The 16354-nt window shown below is 38.2% G+C and overlaps 1 protein-coding gene across 1 annotated transcript; it reads left to right on the top strand.

Moving 5' to 3' along the window:
* Positions 1-997: 997 nt before the first annotated feature.
* Positions 998-15808, top strand: LOC306768101 (sushi domain-containing protein 2-like; the record flags this gene model as incomplete). Its single annotated transcript, XM_079256334.1, has 16 exons — positions 998-1031; positions 3379-3577; positions 3683-3834; positions 3932-4099; positions 4185-4359; positions 4453-4654; positions 9510-9595; positions 10339-10607; positions 10689-10823; positions 10938-11096; positions 11371-11619; positions 11906-12089; positions 12450-12544; positions 12635-12814; positions 15319-15415; positions 15763-15808. 16 exons carry the CDS (start codon positions 998-1000, stop codon positions 15806-15808), a joined length of 2430 nt encoding a protein of 809 aa, XP_079112460.1.
* Between the last annotated feature and the right edge of the window lie 546 nt (positions 15809-16354).

Below are 16354 nucleotides of genomic sequence, written 5' to 3'. Positions count from 1 at the left end.
GCCATGCTTGCTTTGTAGCTTTGCTCAGTTATTGTTTTCCTAGAACTTATGTTGTATGTCAGGCTTTTTTTTTTTTTCACTTTTACGTCTTCATGATTATATAACTCAATAAATAATATGCTACTATTGCACAATAACTGCCAGTGTCTTAGTTACATATTATATGTGATAATATCAAGCAAAAGGTAAATCTTTGTAGCAGCAGCAGATATCCAGAACCTTAACACACTGGCATTGTTTTATTTAATTAAAGTCAAAGCCATGTTTTATCTGTAGCTTTGCTCAGTAATTGTTTTCCATTAGCTTATGTTTTATGTCATCATTTTTTTTTTTTTTTTTTACTTTTGCATCTTTATAATAATGTAACACAATAAAGAATATGCTACGACTGCACAACATCTGCCAGTGTCTTAGCTGGAGGAAGCGCAAATTACTGAACTTGGCCAGAGAAATGTTTGGACTTATCTTATGAAAAAATAGATTCCAGGACACAATTTAGGACATACTACATATGCACCTCTAGGATTTATTTGTTTGTTTTGTATTTGAATGTTACCTACATTATAATAGTTAAGACAAGCATGTGGTTGAAGCCACAACTATGATGACTGTAACAGTTTAACCATTACATTACAATATGCTAAATTATGAGGATATTTGAATCTTTATCTTAAAAAATCTGGTTCAGTACTAATTCAACACTAAACAAGTTTTCATCTATACTAAACTGTAATTATTCCTCATGCTGAAGCTCTCCCTGCTGGACGACTGGGGACTCTGCACACACCCTGTCAGCAGGCTGCGTTTAAAACAAATAAAGATTACCTTAAAGATTATTAAAGATTATCAACCTTTTCATGCATAGTGGTCACTATAGTGAACACTTATTTACAAGCTTTTTTATTGCATATTCATGAATGAGGATGGTGTATTTGTAAATGAACCACTTCAGTGGATGTTAGTAAGTCATCCCATACATTGCCACTCACTAGTAGTGATGGACCAAACAGTGAAGAAACAGTCAGGCACAGGTTTAAAGCTAAAAAAAAAAAAAAAAAAAAAAAAAAAAAGGTTTTCTTTATGATAACCCCCCAAAAAAGAAGAAACACTTTTAACATGACTGACTAAATTGGGCCCATAAAAGAGGTCAATGTAACAAAACTATACTTTAAGAACTTTTAACAGAAGTAACAAACTCAAGCAAACTAAATGAAACAAACTGACCTAACAAATGACACACAAGGGGAAACTTAAATAGTGGCTGATCAGCCCAAACAAAAACAGACGAAGGGGATGACACACAAAAACCTAACTAAATGAATAAATGAAAACCCTAAATTCCCCCTCCTATTTCTGTAACTGGTCTGGTCCAATTAGCTGGCTCAACCCCATGGCCACCTGCTGGTCACAGCCAAGGGAGCTACTGAAACTCAAAGTGAAAAGTGTACAAATTAATGAATGAAACCATCACAACCTAAACTAAAATGTGTGCCATTTCAAAATAGTTGTGATGCTAAATGAAACTAATGTCAAACAAAAATAGTATTGGTCTGTAAATTAAAATCTGGTTAAACAAAATGATTTAAAGTGCATGTGTGATGAAAACTGATACAAACTAATACCACATATGTGTGGCTGTAGACACAGCCATCATACTAAAATCTATCTATCTATCTATCTATCTATCTATCTATCTATCTATCTATCTATCTATCTATCTATCTATCTATCTATCTATCTATCTATCTATCTATCTATCCATTTAAATTTCAATTCCAATACTTTATGGTACACTTTATCAATTCCAAAAAATTTTAATGAGTGAAAAAAAAATTGAATTACATTTTTTGTTTTTCTCTGGGTAGACACGTGAGGATACAAGTGAAAATAGTTACAATCACAATTGGTTGATGATTAAACAGAAGTTTGTCAATGCAGATAATCAAAGGTCCAAGGTTTAGGAAACTGCTGAGCATATATCTGGAGAATGAGGAGTCGTTGTAGAAACTAAGAGAATCTGCCTTTCCTTGGCTGACTTTGCCAGAATGGAAAGATTTGGATCAATAATATTTCTGCTACTGGCTACAGGTGTCTGCTGGACATTAGGCAAGTACTTATCATTTCATACAATACGTGAATCAGTAAACACAAAATTTCCAATTTTCATTTGGTGTTTTGTAAATCTGTGATTTAAACCACATTACTTTTATGTTGTGCAGACTTATTTAAATAGTTTTGAGACTATAAACAGAAAACTCAAAGGGTTTATGAAGACAATCAAACAGAAAAACAGAAGATGTAAAGTAACACTTTGCATTGAATTTCAATAAAATATAATTATTTTTATTTCGTTAATCAATGCAACTAAGCCTAAATTATAATTTGAAACACTTCTAAACTTTTACAAATTAAATTTAGTATATCTATATTTTATTTAGATCAACAGATTCAACCAATCTGGATCAAGTAAATGAAAACAATAAACATCTAATTATCAATTATCTTAAATAATTATTATATAAACCATGCTGTATAAGAAACAAGAAAAGATAAGCGAGTACGATTAAACTTGATGAAGCTGTGTTAGGGTTACCTAAATCTAATAAAGTCAAATTTGTTGTTTGAGTCTTTGTGTACGACTTGTCTTAAAAATAGATCTTGTCACAAACCACAGCTATAAAAAGGGCCTGGCCTGACAATGGGCCAATTAAATGATCAAAACAAGGTTAGGACTCAGCCTTCATAAAAAGAAAACAAAAAAACAAAAAAACAAAAACATATGTATAAAATTTTTTGTCCCATTTTAAATTTCTGGACAGTTTATGTTAATCTGTTTCAGTCAGAGCTTACTGAGCTCTTCAGAAAAAGGGAGTCTTCAAACCAGCTTTAAAGAAAACCTGTAAATATCTACAGTATGTGTAGGGAAATTTGACAGTTAATTGCCACCAAAATAAAGATTATTGCTTAAATATTGACTGAGCTCATGATAAAACATGAAGTAGTCAATAAAACGTGATTGCATGACTTTCACAGGCGTAGGTTTTATTTTCTGAACACACTGTCTTCAGATGTCTGTCACTAGTGCAAAGTCCACAACTGTTCAGTTTTACATCCCTTTGAGCTGAAACCTAACACAGAAGTTTCAATGAATTAAATTTTTTGCTCACTCATGCCATGTAATGTAAAATAAATGCTGTCTATGGGGTTTGTATGATAAGGCCCCTGGAAGCTTAATCAGTTGTTTGGACAGAAGTTCCCAGTGAATGAGCATCCCTCCTACACTGGTGGTACGAGGCCAGTCAGAAACATAGTGGGGTTTGATAAGGTATCACTTTAGCATATTCGTTATCTGATATTTTAGCTGCTTTAATCTCACAGGCCAGACATGTGAAGGAAACTGTGGGGAAGATTTCAGCTTGTGCTCGTGCCACCCAACATGTGTGGCTCTTGGGAAATGCTGCATCGACTACAAAGAATACTGTGTTAACATCTCTCCGTATTCTGGATCAATTATGGGTGGAACTGACTTTATTGTCCTTGATGCAATGTTCAATAGAAGTTCTCACGTCGTGTGCAGGTAAGATATCACATTAGTGTTTATATGTTTTTGTGTTAATCATTTTTTTGTTTGATTAAGCAAAACAAAAACATTTGGCTGACGTTTTATTTTTCTTGACGGCAGATTCAATCATAAAACTAACACTGTGGGGTATGTTGATGAAAATGGAAGAGGCCATTGCATCTCCCCACTTCTATATGAAACAGGATGGGTTACTTTGCACATCTCCTCAGATAATGGTACTACATTCAGCAGAACTGGAGCTTGGCTCTCAGGTAGTATACCTGCATGCATGTTGGGAATAGCATGAAATGAAAAGTCGTTGAAATGATACTAATCTGCATTTTATTGGCTATGCATGTACTGATGTAGTTCACACAGGAAAGTTAGATTCTCAATTTAAAGCTGTTCTGGTAAACTCAACGAAGTGGCAGTACTATGGCACACCTAACGTCCATGGCACTCTTACAATGACGTGGAATAGCTCTTTTGTCAGAGCAGAAAAAGTCAACATAGAGCTCTGGGGATACAGGGAGACAGGTAAGTAAAAAATCTAAATGAGCTTTACAGATCACATAACCATGTTAAGTTGGGAGAACATTGAATTCTACATATATTTCCAAAGGAAAGCCTTATTCTGAGTACTGGCAGGGTGACTGGGAGTATCTCTACTCACTTGCAAAGGATCAGCCCAACAACGGCTCATTTAGCTTTTTACCCAAACCAGCAGAGGACGGCTTTTCAAACTGGGAGCTCGGCTCTGTTCGAGTTAGCTCCAGCAGCTACCCAGATGGCACATGGTTTGTATAAACACTCCCAGACAAAACTTTTGAAAGACGGCACTTAAAGACATGATGAAAAAAACCCTCCACCCTCTTTGTTTTTTTAATTAGGAATGTCCAAGCCACATGGACTGAGGATCATGCACTGGCCTGGCACCTGGAGGAAAAATTCAGGCAGAATTCAACAGCTTGGGCCCTGGAGAAATGTTTAGCATGGGACCTGCTAGAAAATGAACTGCCTGACTTCCTCAGTGAGATCATTGATTGTCCCTGCACTCTGGCTCAAGCAAGAGCAGATACTGGAAGGTTTCATGTAAGTGGAAAGGGAGGGCGGGAGGCATTATAGTTTGGCCGTACTCATCAAGAGTTGGGTTTCTACAGTGGAGAAAATGTTTACAAATGTGTTATTTACTTTACTTTCTAAAGGAGTGTAATTATTCAAATTGTTTAATAATCATAAAAACAAATAAAGGGACTGTCATCCATGCAAAACATAAAAAACAAAGAAAAGCTTGACCTGAAAGAGAGCCCAAAATGTTTTAATGTTCCCAAATGGTAATATTCCCAAGAAAAACTAAGATGAGACATGGGAGGTATCACAAGCATGTGGAGAAGCACAATAGTACACACCCATTGTGATAAAGCTTAACAGCTTACACAAATACATGACAACACAACCTAATCAGTCTAACTTGGATGCTAAATTTGTGTGAAACTTTCATTATCAAAATAAAAAAACCTGTCTCTTAATTGTTTCATTATATGTATTGCAGCATAAATCATGTTTGTCATGCTAGTTTACAATTACAATCAAGCCCCTAATGTGGTTCAGATCTCTGGAAAGTTCCTGGCTAACCAACTAAAGGCAAATAAGGATAAAACAACAATTTCCTCTATAAAAGATTCAGAAGGAAATATCAGCCACGATCCTGACATGATAAGCAATACTTTCAAAGAATTTTACAAAGCATTGTATTCATCACAAATAAATCCAACAGATGAGAATATTAACCAATTTCTTAGCAGCATCAATCTTCCTAAAATAAATCAGGAAAATAAAATGGCTCTAGATTCACCTATTTCAGTTCATGAGCTCCATGAAGCTCTCCATTGTATGCCAAATAATAAAGCACCAGGTCCAGATGGTTATCCAGCTGAATTCTACAAAGAATTCTGGACCACACTGGCTCCAACCTTTTACAGCATGGTATTAGAAATAAAGGAAAAGCAAAAAATACCCTCCAATATGAACCTGGCGAATTTTTCAGTCCTATTAAAACCAGGAAAGGACCCTACACTCCCATCCAGTTATCGTCCAATTTCATTAATAAACGTAGATCTCAAAATAATCAGCAAAGCTCTAGCCAGAAGGATAGAGAAAATAACCCCTTCCATTATTCACGCTGATCAAACAGGCTTTATAAAAGGTAGACATTCCTACACTAACATGTGCAGATTAATTAACATAATAGATTATTCAACTCTACACAATCTGAAGTCCACAGTTATTTCTTTAGATGCAGAAAAAGCATTTGACCGTGTAAACTGGAAACTTTTATTTGCAACTTTAAAAGAATTTGGGTCATCATTTATTGACTGGATAAAAATATTATACAATAACCCAAATGCATGTGTGAAGACTAATGACAAAACTTCTCCAAACTTCTGCTTACAGAGAGGCACCAGACAGGGCTGCCCACTTTCTCCATCACTCTTTGCCATTTTTATTGAACCCCTGGCAGCTGCCATAAGACAAAACCCAGAAATCAAAGGAATTCAAGCTAAAAATATTGAACATAAAATTAGTCTTTACGCAGATGACATTTTACTTTTCCTTAACAACTCACAAACAACACTTTCTCAAACAATCACACTAATTAATAAATTCTCTTCAATATCAGACTATTCTATTAACTGGTTAAAGACTACAGCAATGCCCATTAATTGTGACTTTAAAAACATATCTAACACCACTATACAGTCAGGAAATATTAGTTATTTAGGTATAATAATCTCTCCCAGACTAACCGAATTAATAAAGTTAAATCATGATCAGCTAATAAAAACAGTAAAGGATGACCTCTCAAGGTGGAACCGCTTGCCCATATCACTTATGGGGAGGGTTTCCACTGTTAAAATGATGGTTTTACCAAAAGTTAATTACCTTTTCTCAATGGTTCCCATCAGACCATCCTCCACTTGGTTTAAATCACTAGACTCCCACATATCCAGATTTCTCTGGAAAAACAAGCCATCCCGCATTAGTCTAAAAACTTTACAACAGACCAAAGACAGAGGTGGGTTGGACCTGCCAAATTTTAATCAATATTTCTTATGTAATAGGCTGCAATGCATCTCCAAGTGGCTTAATCCAAGTTCTTTGGATGAGCCATGGCTGGATGTTGAGCAAGCATTGTGTGAGGATTTAGTCATCTCTGATTTACCATTCATCAGCTCAACTGTCAAGTCATATAAGTGTTTTAAAAGCATCAACATCAGCTCCAGTTTAACGGCTTGGTGGGAATTCCTGAAAGTAACCAAGTCTGTGCTTATTCCATGTAAGCTCACACCCATCTGGAACAATCCTGACTTCCTGCAAAACAAAAAGATGATAAACTTCCCTCGGTGGAAGAATAAAGGAGTAAAGCAGTTAGAACATATAATAGAAAATGGAAACTTTCTGCCATTTGATGCAATTTCTTCACGGTATGAATTCAGCAGTACCAAATTCTTAGAATACCACCAACTTAAATCTATTATAAGTAAGAAATACACCACTGATCAACTAAACTTACAGTTACCTATCAGGGTTGCAGAATTCTTAAATCTTAAGGCCCCGAAACTACTATCCAAAATATACAGATTACTATTGAAGCTAGAAGATTCCATCTCTCTCCCAACTTCTAAATGGGAAGCAGACTTATCCAGTAACTTCAATCAAAATGAATGGTCACAAATCTGCTCAAACACATTCAAAATGACTAAGAAACATGCAATTAATACAATTCAAAATTCTACACAGAACTCATTATACAGGACACAGGATGTCCAAGATGGGTCTGTTACAATCACTTATCTGTCCACACTGTACTGACAACATGATTGACAGCTACTACCATGCGTTATGGTCTTGTCCACCTGTCCAGAGATTCTGGCTCCAGGTATGTAAAGATCTGTCAGACTGGTTTAAATGTAATATCCCTGCAAACCCCAAATTGTGCCTATTGAGTCACTTAGGTGAAAATAACATAGGGTTTAATTTAGCAAAACCAATCCTCAGTAGCCTGTGCATTGCAACGAAAACTATCCTTGTGAACTGGAAAAGCAAACAAAATCTGTGTATCCAGCAGTTTAGAAATCTGTTATTAGACTACATCAGCATGGAAATGATCAGTCAGTTGAATTTCACTCTCTCTGGTCTCCTGTGATCAGCTCCATCACTTAGTGTAGGGGGGAGAGTGTGACCTCATCCCGCTCGGGGCTGGGGACTGGCTGGGTGGCTCAGGTGGCTATGGGTCTGGGGTGGACCCCTGGACGGGGATCTTGGCTGCTTCATTACTGGGGGGGCTAGGTTTCCAGACCTGGTGGGAGGCCTTGGGTTGGTCAATGGTTGGAGTTGCCTTGCGGCGGTGGGGCGAGGTCGCTGGCGGAGGCTGGATCGGCGGGTATTGACTCTGTGACGGGTGGCCGTGCCGCTGCGGGGTGGGCTGGGTGCGGGTCCTGGGCTCCGGTGCCCGGGGCTGTCCCCTGCTTCTCGGGGGTGGGGGGTCGGCCCTGCCGTGGGGGGGTTGGGCTGACCTGGACCTGCCACTGCAGTGGGGGCGGGTCCGTGCCCTGGTGCCCGGCAGAGCGACCCGGGCCCAAGATAGTTGAGGATGGGGGGCGCCTGTGTATATATGGGGTGTGTATGGAGGAGTGTAGTGGTACATGAATGTATGGGGGGTAGGGGTGCGTGTATGTGGGAGTGTGTTGAGGCATGTATGTGTGGGGGTGTAGGGGTGGGGGTTTAAGGAAAAAAAAAAAAGTTTCATTATATGTATAGCAGCATAAATCATGTTTGTCATGCTAGTTTACAATTACAATCAAGTCCCTAATGTGGTTCAGATCTCTGTTGTGTTTCTCATTATGCATTATTGATGATAGTAATCATACGTACAGACAAGAACTATGGTCAACTTTGGTCTGGTTTTGGATTCTCAAGTTAAAACCTTGGGTGCTTCCTTTGCCATACTTTCAACACACAGCTGGACTGAGTTAGACAAACTATCTGTTAACCCTATACTAGCTTAACATAATCAAATTCCCAAAAGTGTTAGATCACACAGTTACATTAAAGGGGTGCTATGATGGTATTTCGAGTTTTCTAAACTTTCTACAGTGTTACAGTGTTGAATCCTCATCAGACATGTGAATGGCACCATTTCTTAATCACCTAAACGCATGTTTGAGTTTGAGTTCCAGCACGCTCTCCGTTCGGTTTCCATGGCAACGAAAAACGCGTCGTTTTAGAGAGTTTTTTCTACTTGGAAATCCTTGTGACATCCCGGGAGATAAGGTTCGGTGATTGGTTACCTTCTACTGTTAACAAGGGCACGTACAAATACATCAGGCGGGTGGAAAACGTCGGATAAAGTTATTTCCAACGATGGCTGGTGAGTTTACTAAAGAGAGACATCCTGCTGCATTTGTTGCTGTGGGTTGCTGTTTTCCACTTCGTTTTCAGGGTCTGATTCAGGTTCCAACATGTAGGGCTGTATGCTATGTGTTGATATTGTATTTTGGGTTTTTTATTGAGTTCATATTAGCCTAATCCTTCTGTTTATGAGATGTTACAATGACGGCAAAAGCAGGTGCTGTGCGCGCTCCCGATGTAGCGCGGTGGCGGGAGGCGGGGCTTAATGCGGAAGAGACTCAATCCACTCGTTTTGCCCACAGGCTGATATGACAGCCTGCGGAGAGGGTCGGTATGAAGTTAATAAAGCGATTTGTGACAATAACTCGATCAATCCCAGCCCTTCTGGACTTAGAAATAAAAATAAATTAGCCTGAAATGCACACAATAGTTCCACTTTAAAGCTCAGTCTTTGCAGCTGGTACAACTGGTTCTTAAAACTGTGAAATGCAGATATGGCGGGTATCAATCACTGTATCTCTCTCACATTCCTCAGACTGATTATGGCTGTGATATAGAGAAAGGGAGTGTGTGCACCTACCATCCTGGGAGTGTTCATTGTGTAAGAGCTATACAAGCCAGGTGAGTTCTTGACTTTGACTTGTTGCCTCACTATTGGACGACAACACTGTACTTTTCAAACAAGGCATTTACAGCAGCTATGTGTATTTACAACATGAATGTGAACTGTCTGAGAATTAAAAACCAACAGGATATCCTTATTTCTAATCATGTTTTCTTGGTTTCACTGCACTTGTGTGTAGCTACATAGATAGAATGTCCACTTCTGACCAACACCTCCAGTCAGATTAAAGCAAATATATTGAAAAATGTTATGTGGTAGACATGTTAAAAGACTCAGAACATGGAGAGGATTTGTAGTGATTGACTGCTAAACAGTTTTTCATTAGTATTTAAGACAAGCAAAAGTTGATCCTGACCAAAATACTGTATTATTACAATTTATTAGATTTAAACAGATCAACTATGTCAGTAAGACCAAGTAAGCTGAGTATTTTACAGTTAGCTGGCTGAATATTCTGCCTTGATTATGGAAATACTGTTGTGTGCCTAGATTGAAAAGAGGATTAATTCAGGACTAAGTCTCAGTCACCTCCTAAATGATCTCCCAGGTAGGCTACTTTGCATAGTCGTTGGTCTGACAGTGAAAAAACAGTACATCAAAAATTGGGGCATCCAAATCTGTCGAAAGTTCCTACAATATACTATAAATGCTCAGTTTTTGATTGTGGTGCCTTGTTATGTCCTCTGCAGCACCACAGTTTTATATTCTAACTAACAACCTTTGGGACATTTATCCCCAGTCCTAAGTATGCTGCAGGGCAACAGTGTTGTTATGACAGCACCGGCGCTCAGGTCCTGACAGCGGATTCTATTGGTGGGAGTACTCCAGATCGAGCACACGACTGGGGCTCACCTCCATACAACAAACCACCTCGAATTCCTGGGCAGTCCCACTGGGTCTATGACGTCCTTAGCTTCTATTACTGCTGCCTCTGGTCCAACAACTGCCAGTATTACTTCAAACATCGGCCTTCCAGTGACTGTAGGCGTTACAAGTCACCAAGCTCAGGTAACTTAATTAAAAACTACATCTTTATTGTAGAAGTTTGAGACTGTTTTCTATGAAGTCTTTCACTTTTGTTTCTACCAGCTGTAGTTTTTGGAGATCCTCACTTTATAACATTTGATGGTGTCAGCTACACCTTCAATGGCAAAGGAGAATACACACTGGTTACCTCAGCAGAGAGGAACCTGACAGTCCAAGGCAGAACAGACCTAGTGAATGGTGAGATACTGAGTTTTAAAGATGCGTTGCAGACAGTCTTCTTCAACAACAATAAGGAAATGTAATCATAAAACAACTAAAAGAATTCCTCTGATGTGATTCTCTCACTTAAAGGAACTGCTATAAAAGCTACTAAGTTGACAGCTGTAGCCATGATGGAAGCATCCTCTGACATTATCGAGGTGCGTCTGGCCAGCGGCCACAAGGAGCTCGAAGTGCTGCATAATCAAAAAACCCTCTCCTTTGCTGAGCAGACCTGGATGGACTTGCATGGTGTGATTCATTTTCATTTCTTGGATTAAGTCACAGGTTTTATAATATAAAAAGTATTTCTTAAGCTAATTTTCTTTTATTAGAAATTAAGCTTAAAAATGTGTCTTTACATTATATTGACTTTAGTGTCGTCTTTTTAGCTAAATTCTACATCAAGTCTTTTACACGTACTAGAGTGTTTTCTTTGTTTTTGTTTTTAAGAATAAAAAAAAGCATCTGCACAAAAGTGTAATATACCTAAATTGAAATAACAAGGAACAAAAATCTTTTGTAGGTGTGTTTGTGTTTTCTCCTTCCTCCGCAAATGTGACCGTAATGTTCACCTCCGGAGCCGGGGCGGAAGTGCGACTGGCAGAAGAAACCATGGCAACCACTGTCCTCTTGCCAGAAAAGTTTAAAGACTCTACTCTTGGACTGTTAGGAAAAATGAACGGCGACCCAAAAGATGACCTCATCCTCAGCAACGGGCAGCTTATGCAGAATCATAGCAATCCTGAGGAACTCTTCAGCTTTGGAGCGAGCTGTAAGAAATTACTTTAGATTTGACTTTACTGTGTGAAATGGTTGAAAAGTTAATGTTTAAACTATGAGCTGCATAATTAACGGCAACATTAATCTAAACTTTCACTTTAAATATAAATAAATATAAATAAGTCAATTTAATAAATCTTTAAAAAAATAAAATTCAGCATTTCACAGTTTTTGTTGATTTATTTATTTATTTCAACCAGATATTTTTATACAGAGAACCTTTGTTTAAAACGTTTTGTAATGTTAAGTGGTAAATAAGTATTCGTTCTCTCTTACAGGGGCAATATTCAACTCATCTGCTTTGTTTACGTATGATTCAGAATATCTTCTGGACACATATTACCATGCCCCCAGACATGATGAGAGTTTCCTCCCAGTGTTTTCTGTTCCAGAGAGTCCAGATGATCCACTGACCAGTCAGGCAACTCAGATTTGTTCTGGAGAGGGATCTCAATTCTGCCGGTATGTGAGGAGAAAAGCAAACCAAAATACTACAAAGTCAAGAATCAGAGGAGTAAAGAGTTTTTCTAAAATGCATCAAAAACTTTTTTTTTCCTCAGCAGTTCTTTTAAAACCAAACCTGAATGCATACTTGTGTTGTGGATTTCTAAGATATATTGTTTTGGGAGACATCTTTACTCCTTCGATTTCTGATATGCTGCCTGAACATTTTGTTTTTCATTTTCTCATTCATTGCAGTGTTTTCTGATTTTTTTTAGTTTTATTGTTTTTCATCGTAAGAACACAATAATGTACAAACAACGTCACAATGTCTTATCTGCTGATAAGCTGAGTTTGACCATTTCCCCCTCTGTGCTGCAGGTATGATATCCTTGTAGGTCGAAGCCCAAGAATGGGTAATGCCACCAGAGTGTCATTCCAGAGTCACATTACTCTTGTGGAGGATCTTAAACCTGGTAAAAAATTTACAAGAGACCTCCATAAATGACCAGAAATAATCATGTACAACTTGGCATCACAGTGGTGGTAATTGTCATATTGTGCAGTGATATCCTGTGGATGGCTTCCACCACCAACTAATGGGGAAAAACAGGGAACCACCTACTTGCAAGGAGCTAAGGTGCGGCTCATCTGCAATGAGGGCTACATCCTCAAAGGATCGGAGGAGAGAATCTGCCAGGGAAATGGCCAGTGGTCTGGAGAAGACGCAAGCTGCATTGTTCCCAGTATGAAGAAAAAACAAAATCAATAAAATGAACCATTTTGATCTTCACAAATCAACCAATCAGTGCTGGCAAATTCATATATGAGCATGTGTGTGTGTGTGTGTGTGCAGATGGATTTGTGTGCATTGTTTGATCCATCAAATCTCCTCAAATGTTTGAAATATCACTGAAGTTAAAAATCACATGAATGTTTAAGTTGCAATCAAAAATTACCCAGATTTTTTAAAACAGACTGATTTGGAAATATTAAAACAGCAGGTAGGATGGAGGGATTTCTCAGCCACAATATACCATAGCTTAAAATGAAATCTTTAGATTTTCTAAAATGAGAAAAGAAATGTAAAAAAGATTTTAAAATGAACCAAAAAGAAACATTTATGCTCACATGATCATCCTGAGTGTTATTTTATCACACAGCATCCATGTGAGAAATATTCCAATGTATACTACTCCTCCCTCCCTGGAAAAATAGGCACATGTATTTGGTTTTCCCTTTATTTATCACTCTCCACATGAGCAGATCTTCAATGATGTGAATACTTCTAGTGTCCACTTCACTTAGTGAGGAAACATAATTTTAGTTGTGAGAAACAAACCTCACAGAAAAGATGGAAACAGCTGAATATGATTAAATAAACATACACACTGATAAAAAAAAATAAAGGGAACACTAAAGTAACATGTTATAGATCTGAATGAATGATATATTTTTATTAAATACTTTGTTCTTTCCATAATTGAATGTGCTGACAACAAAATCACACAAAAATGATCAATGAAAATCAAATATATCAACCCATGGAGGTCTGGATTTGGAGTTATACTCAAAATTAAAGTGGAAAAAGAAGCGGACCCAACTTTGTAATGTCCTTTAAACAAGTCAAAATAAGGCTTAATAGTGTGTGTGGCCTCCACGTGCCTGTATGACCTCCCTACAACACCTGGGCATGCTCCTGATGAGGCGGCGGATGTTCTCCTGAGGGATCTCCTCCCAGACCTGGACTAAAGCATCCGCCAACTCCTGGACAGTCTGTGGTGCAACTTGGCGTTGGTGGATGGAGCGAGACATGATGTCCCAGATGGGCTCAACTGGATTCAGGTCTGGGGAACAGGCGGACCAATCCATAACATCCATGCCTTCGTGTTGCAGGAACTGCTGACACACTCCAGCCACATGAGGTCTAGCATTGTCTTGCATTAGGAAGAACCCAGGGCCAACTGCACCAGCATATGGTCCCACAAGGGGTCTGAGGATCTCATCTCGGTACCTAATGGCAGTCAGGCTACCTCTGGCGAGCACATGGAGGGCTGTGCGGCCCTCCAAAGAAATGCAACTCCACACTATTACTAACCCACTGCCAAACCGGTCATGCTGGAGGATGTTGCAGGCAGCAGAACGTTCTCCATGGTGTCTCCAGACTCACATCTGTCACATGTGCTCAGTGTAAACCTGCTTTCATCTGTGAAGAGCACAGGGCACCAAATTTGTCAATCTTCGTGTTCTCTGGCAAATGCCAAACGTCCTGCACGGTGTTAGGCTGGAAGTGTGTATATCAGGCCCTCATACCACCCTCATGGAGTCTGTTTCTGACTGTTTGAGCAGACACATGCACATTTGTGGCACTCATTTTGCAGGGCTCTGGCAGTGCTCCTCTTGTTCCTCCTTGCACAAAGAAGGAGGTAGCGGTCCTGCTGCTGGGTTGTTGCCCTCCCACGGCCTCCTCCACATCTTCTGATGTACTGGCCTGTCTCCTGGTAGTGCCCCCATGCTCTGGACACTATGCTGACAGACACAGCAAACCTTCTTGCCATGAGCTGCACTGCTTGAGCCCCTTGTGTGGGTTGTAGACGCCGTCTCATGCTACCACTAGAGTGAAAGCACCGCCAGCATTCAAAAGTGACCAAAACATCAGCCAGAAAGCATCGGAACTGAGAAGCGGTCTGTGGTCACCACCTGCAGAACCACTCCTTTATTGGGTGTGTCTTGCCAATTGCCTATAATTTCCACCTGTTGTCTATTCCATTTGCACAACAGCATGTGAAATGAGCAGTATATATATATATATATATATATATATATATATATATATATATGTAGTGTATTCAAACATGGTGTAATAAAAGGTAAGGTATTGGTGCTTTAAGACTTATTTAAAAAACAACGCACCATTTGACTGGGTCCTTTAATTTCTTCTCTCTGTAAAATATATAAAAAAACAAAATTATTTCCATTGTACTTTGCATGCATCTCTTTATCTTATTATTATTTATCTATTTTATTTTTTATTTTATACCTCCTGCTTTTTACACTCTTGGCATCCAGTGTGAGCAGCAAAGTAATAATTTCATTGTACAGGGTAACATGTTTCTTACTGTGCATATGATATCTAAAACCTTTGAGTCTTGCGAAAAAACATAAATCAATAAATACATATCTAATACATTTTTTCACTTTGAACCTCCTGTGTTCCTTTTGTTAAACAATGTATATCCTCATATTTCAGGTAAACTCCCAGGAATTGTGGCTGGTTCAGTTATTGGAGTTTTGCTATTGGCCGTAATCATAACCACACTGGTGCTCCTCTACAGAAAACAGAAAAGGTATTGTACACAATATTTTCATTTTGGTATTCACCAGAGGGATTAAAATGTATGAAAATACTCTTACACACACACACACACACACACACACACACACACACACACACACACACACACACACACACACACACACACACATATATATATATCTATATATCTATATATCTATCTATATATATATATCTATATATCTATATATATATATATATAGATATATATATATATATATATCTGTGTGTGTGTATGTATATAGTGTGTAGTAGTTTCCTACCTTTGTGAAGAACATCTATCATCACTGTTTATAAGAATAATCTTTTTATGCATCTATTTTTTCATTTCTTTTTCAGAAAATCTTCCCATTTAGAGGAACACAACAAAAGTGAAGCCTTCTAACTAGAATCCCGCCTGCAATTCTCAATTTATAACAAACACATCATTATCAGGGAGATATAAGGGTTTTGCCTTCAAGGAACAGTGTTTATAGTTACTAAAACTACAAATATTTGGTGTATGACATATTTTACAAGTTGACTAAATGATGAATGCGGTAGTAACTTATTTTGATCATACAAATGAAACCGTACATGGGACTGAAAAAATGCTCATGCATAGTGACATGCATTCTTCGGTGATTTGCATTTAAATGTGTGTGTATATATTATGTGTGTACATTCCTTTTTTGATTTGTAAAGTGCTTCTTGCAGCATAAACACTCCACTGCTGTCAGTGTCTTGAAGTGTATCTGTTATGAGAGCTATAAATGTTTGATTGAATATGTTTTTGCTCAGCTCATGAGAAAGAAAATGGAAATATCTACAACATTAGATGAACCTAACTTTATTTTATACTGATAAATAAAATCACTCCAATACTTTGTTGTACCTTTGTAAAAGAAATGTGTGTGTGTGTGTGTGTGTGTGTGTGTGTGTGTGTGTGTGT

This window comes from Telmatherina bonti, assembly GCF_933228915.1.
Source record: "Telmatherina bonti genome assembly, chromosome: 17".
NCBI classification, from domain to species: domain Eukaryota; kingdom Metazoa; phylum Chordata; class Actinopteri; order Atheriniformes; family Telmatherinidae; genus Telmatherina; species Telmatherina bonti.
This window is presented reverse-complemented; position numbering and strand designations above follow the sequence as displayed.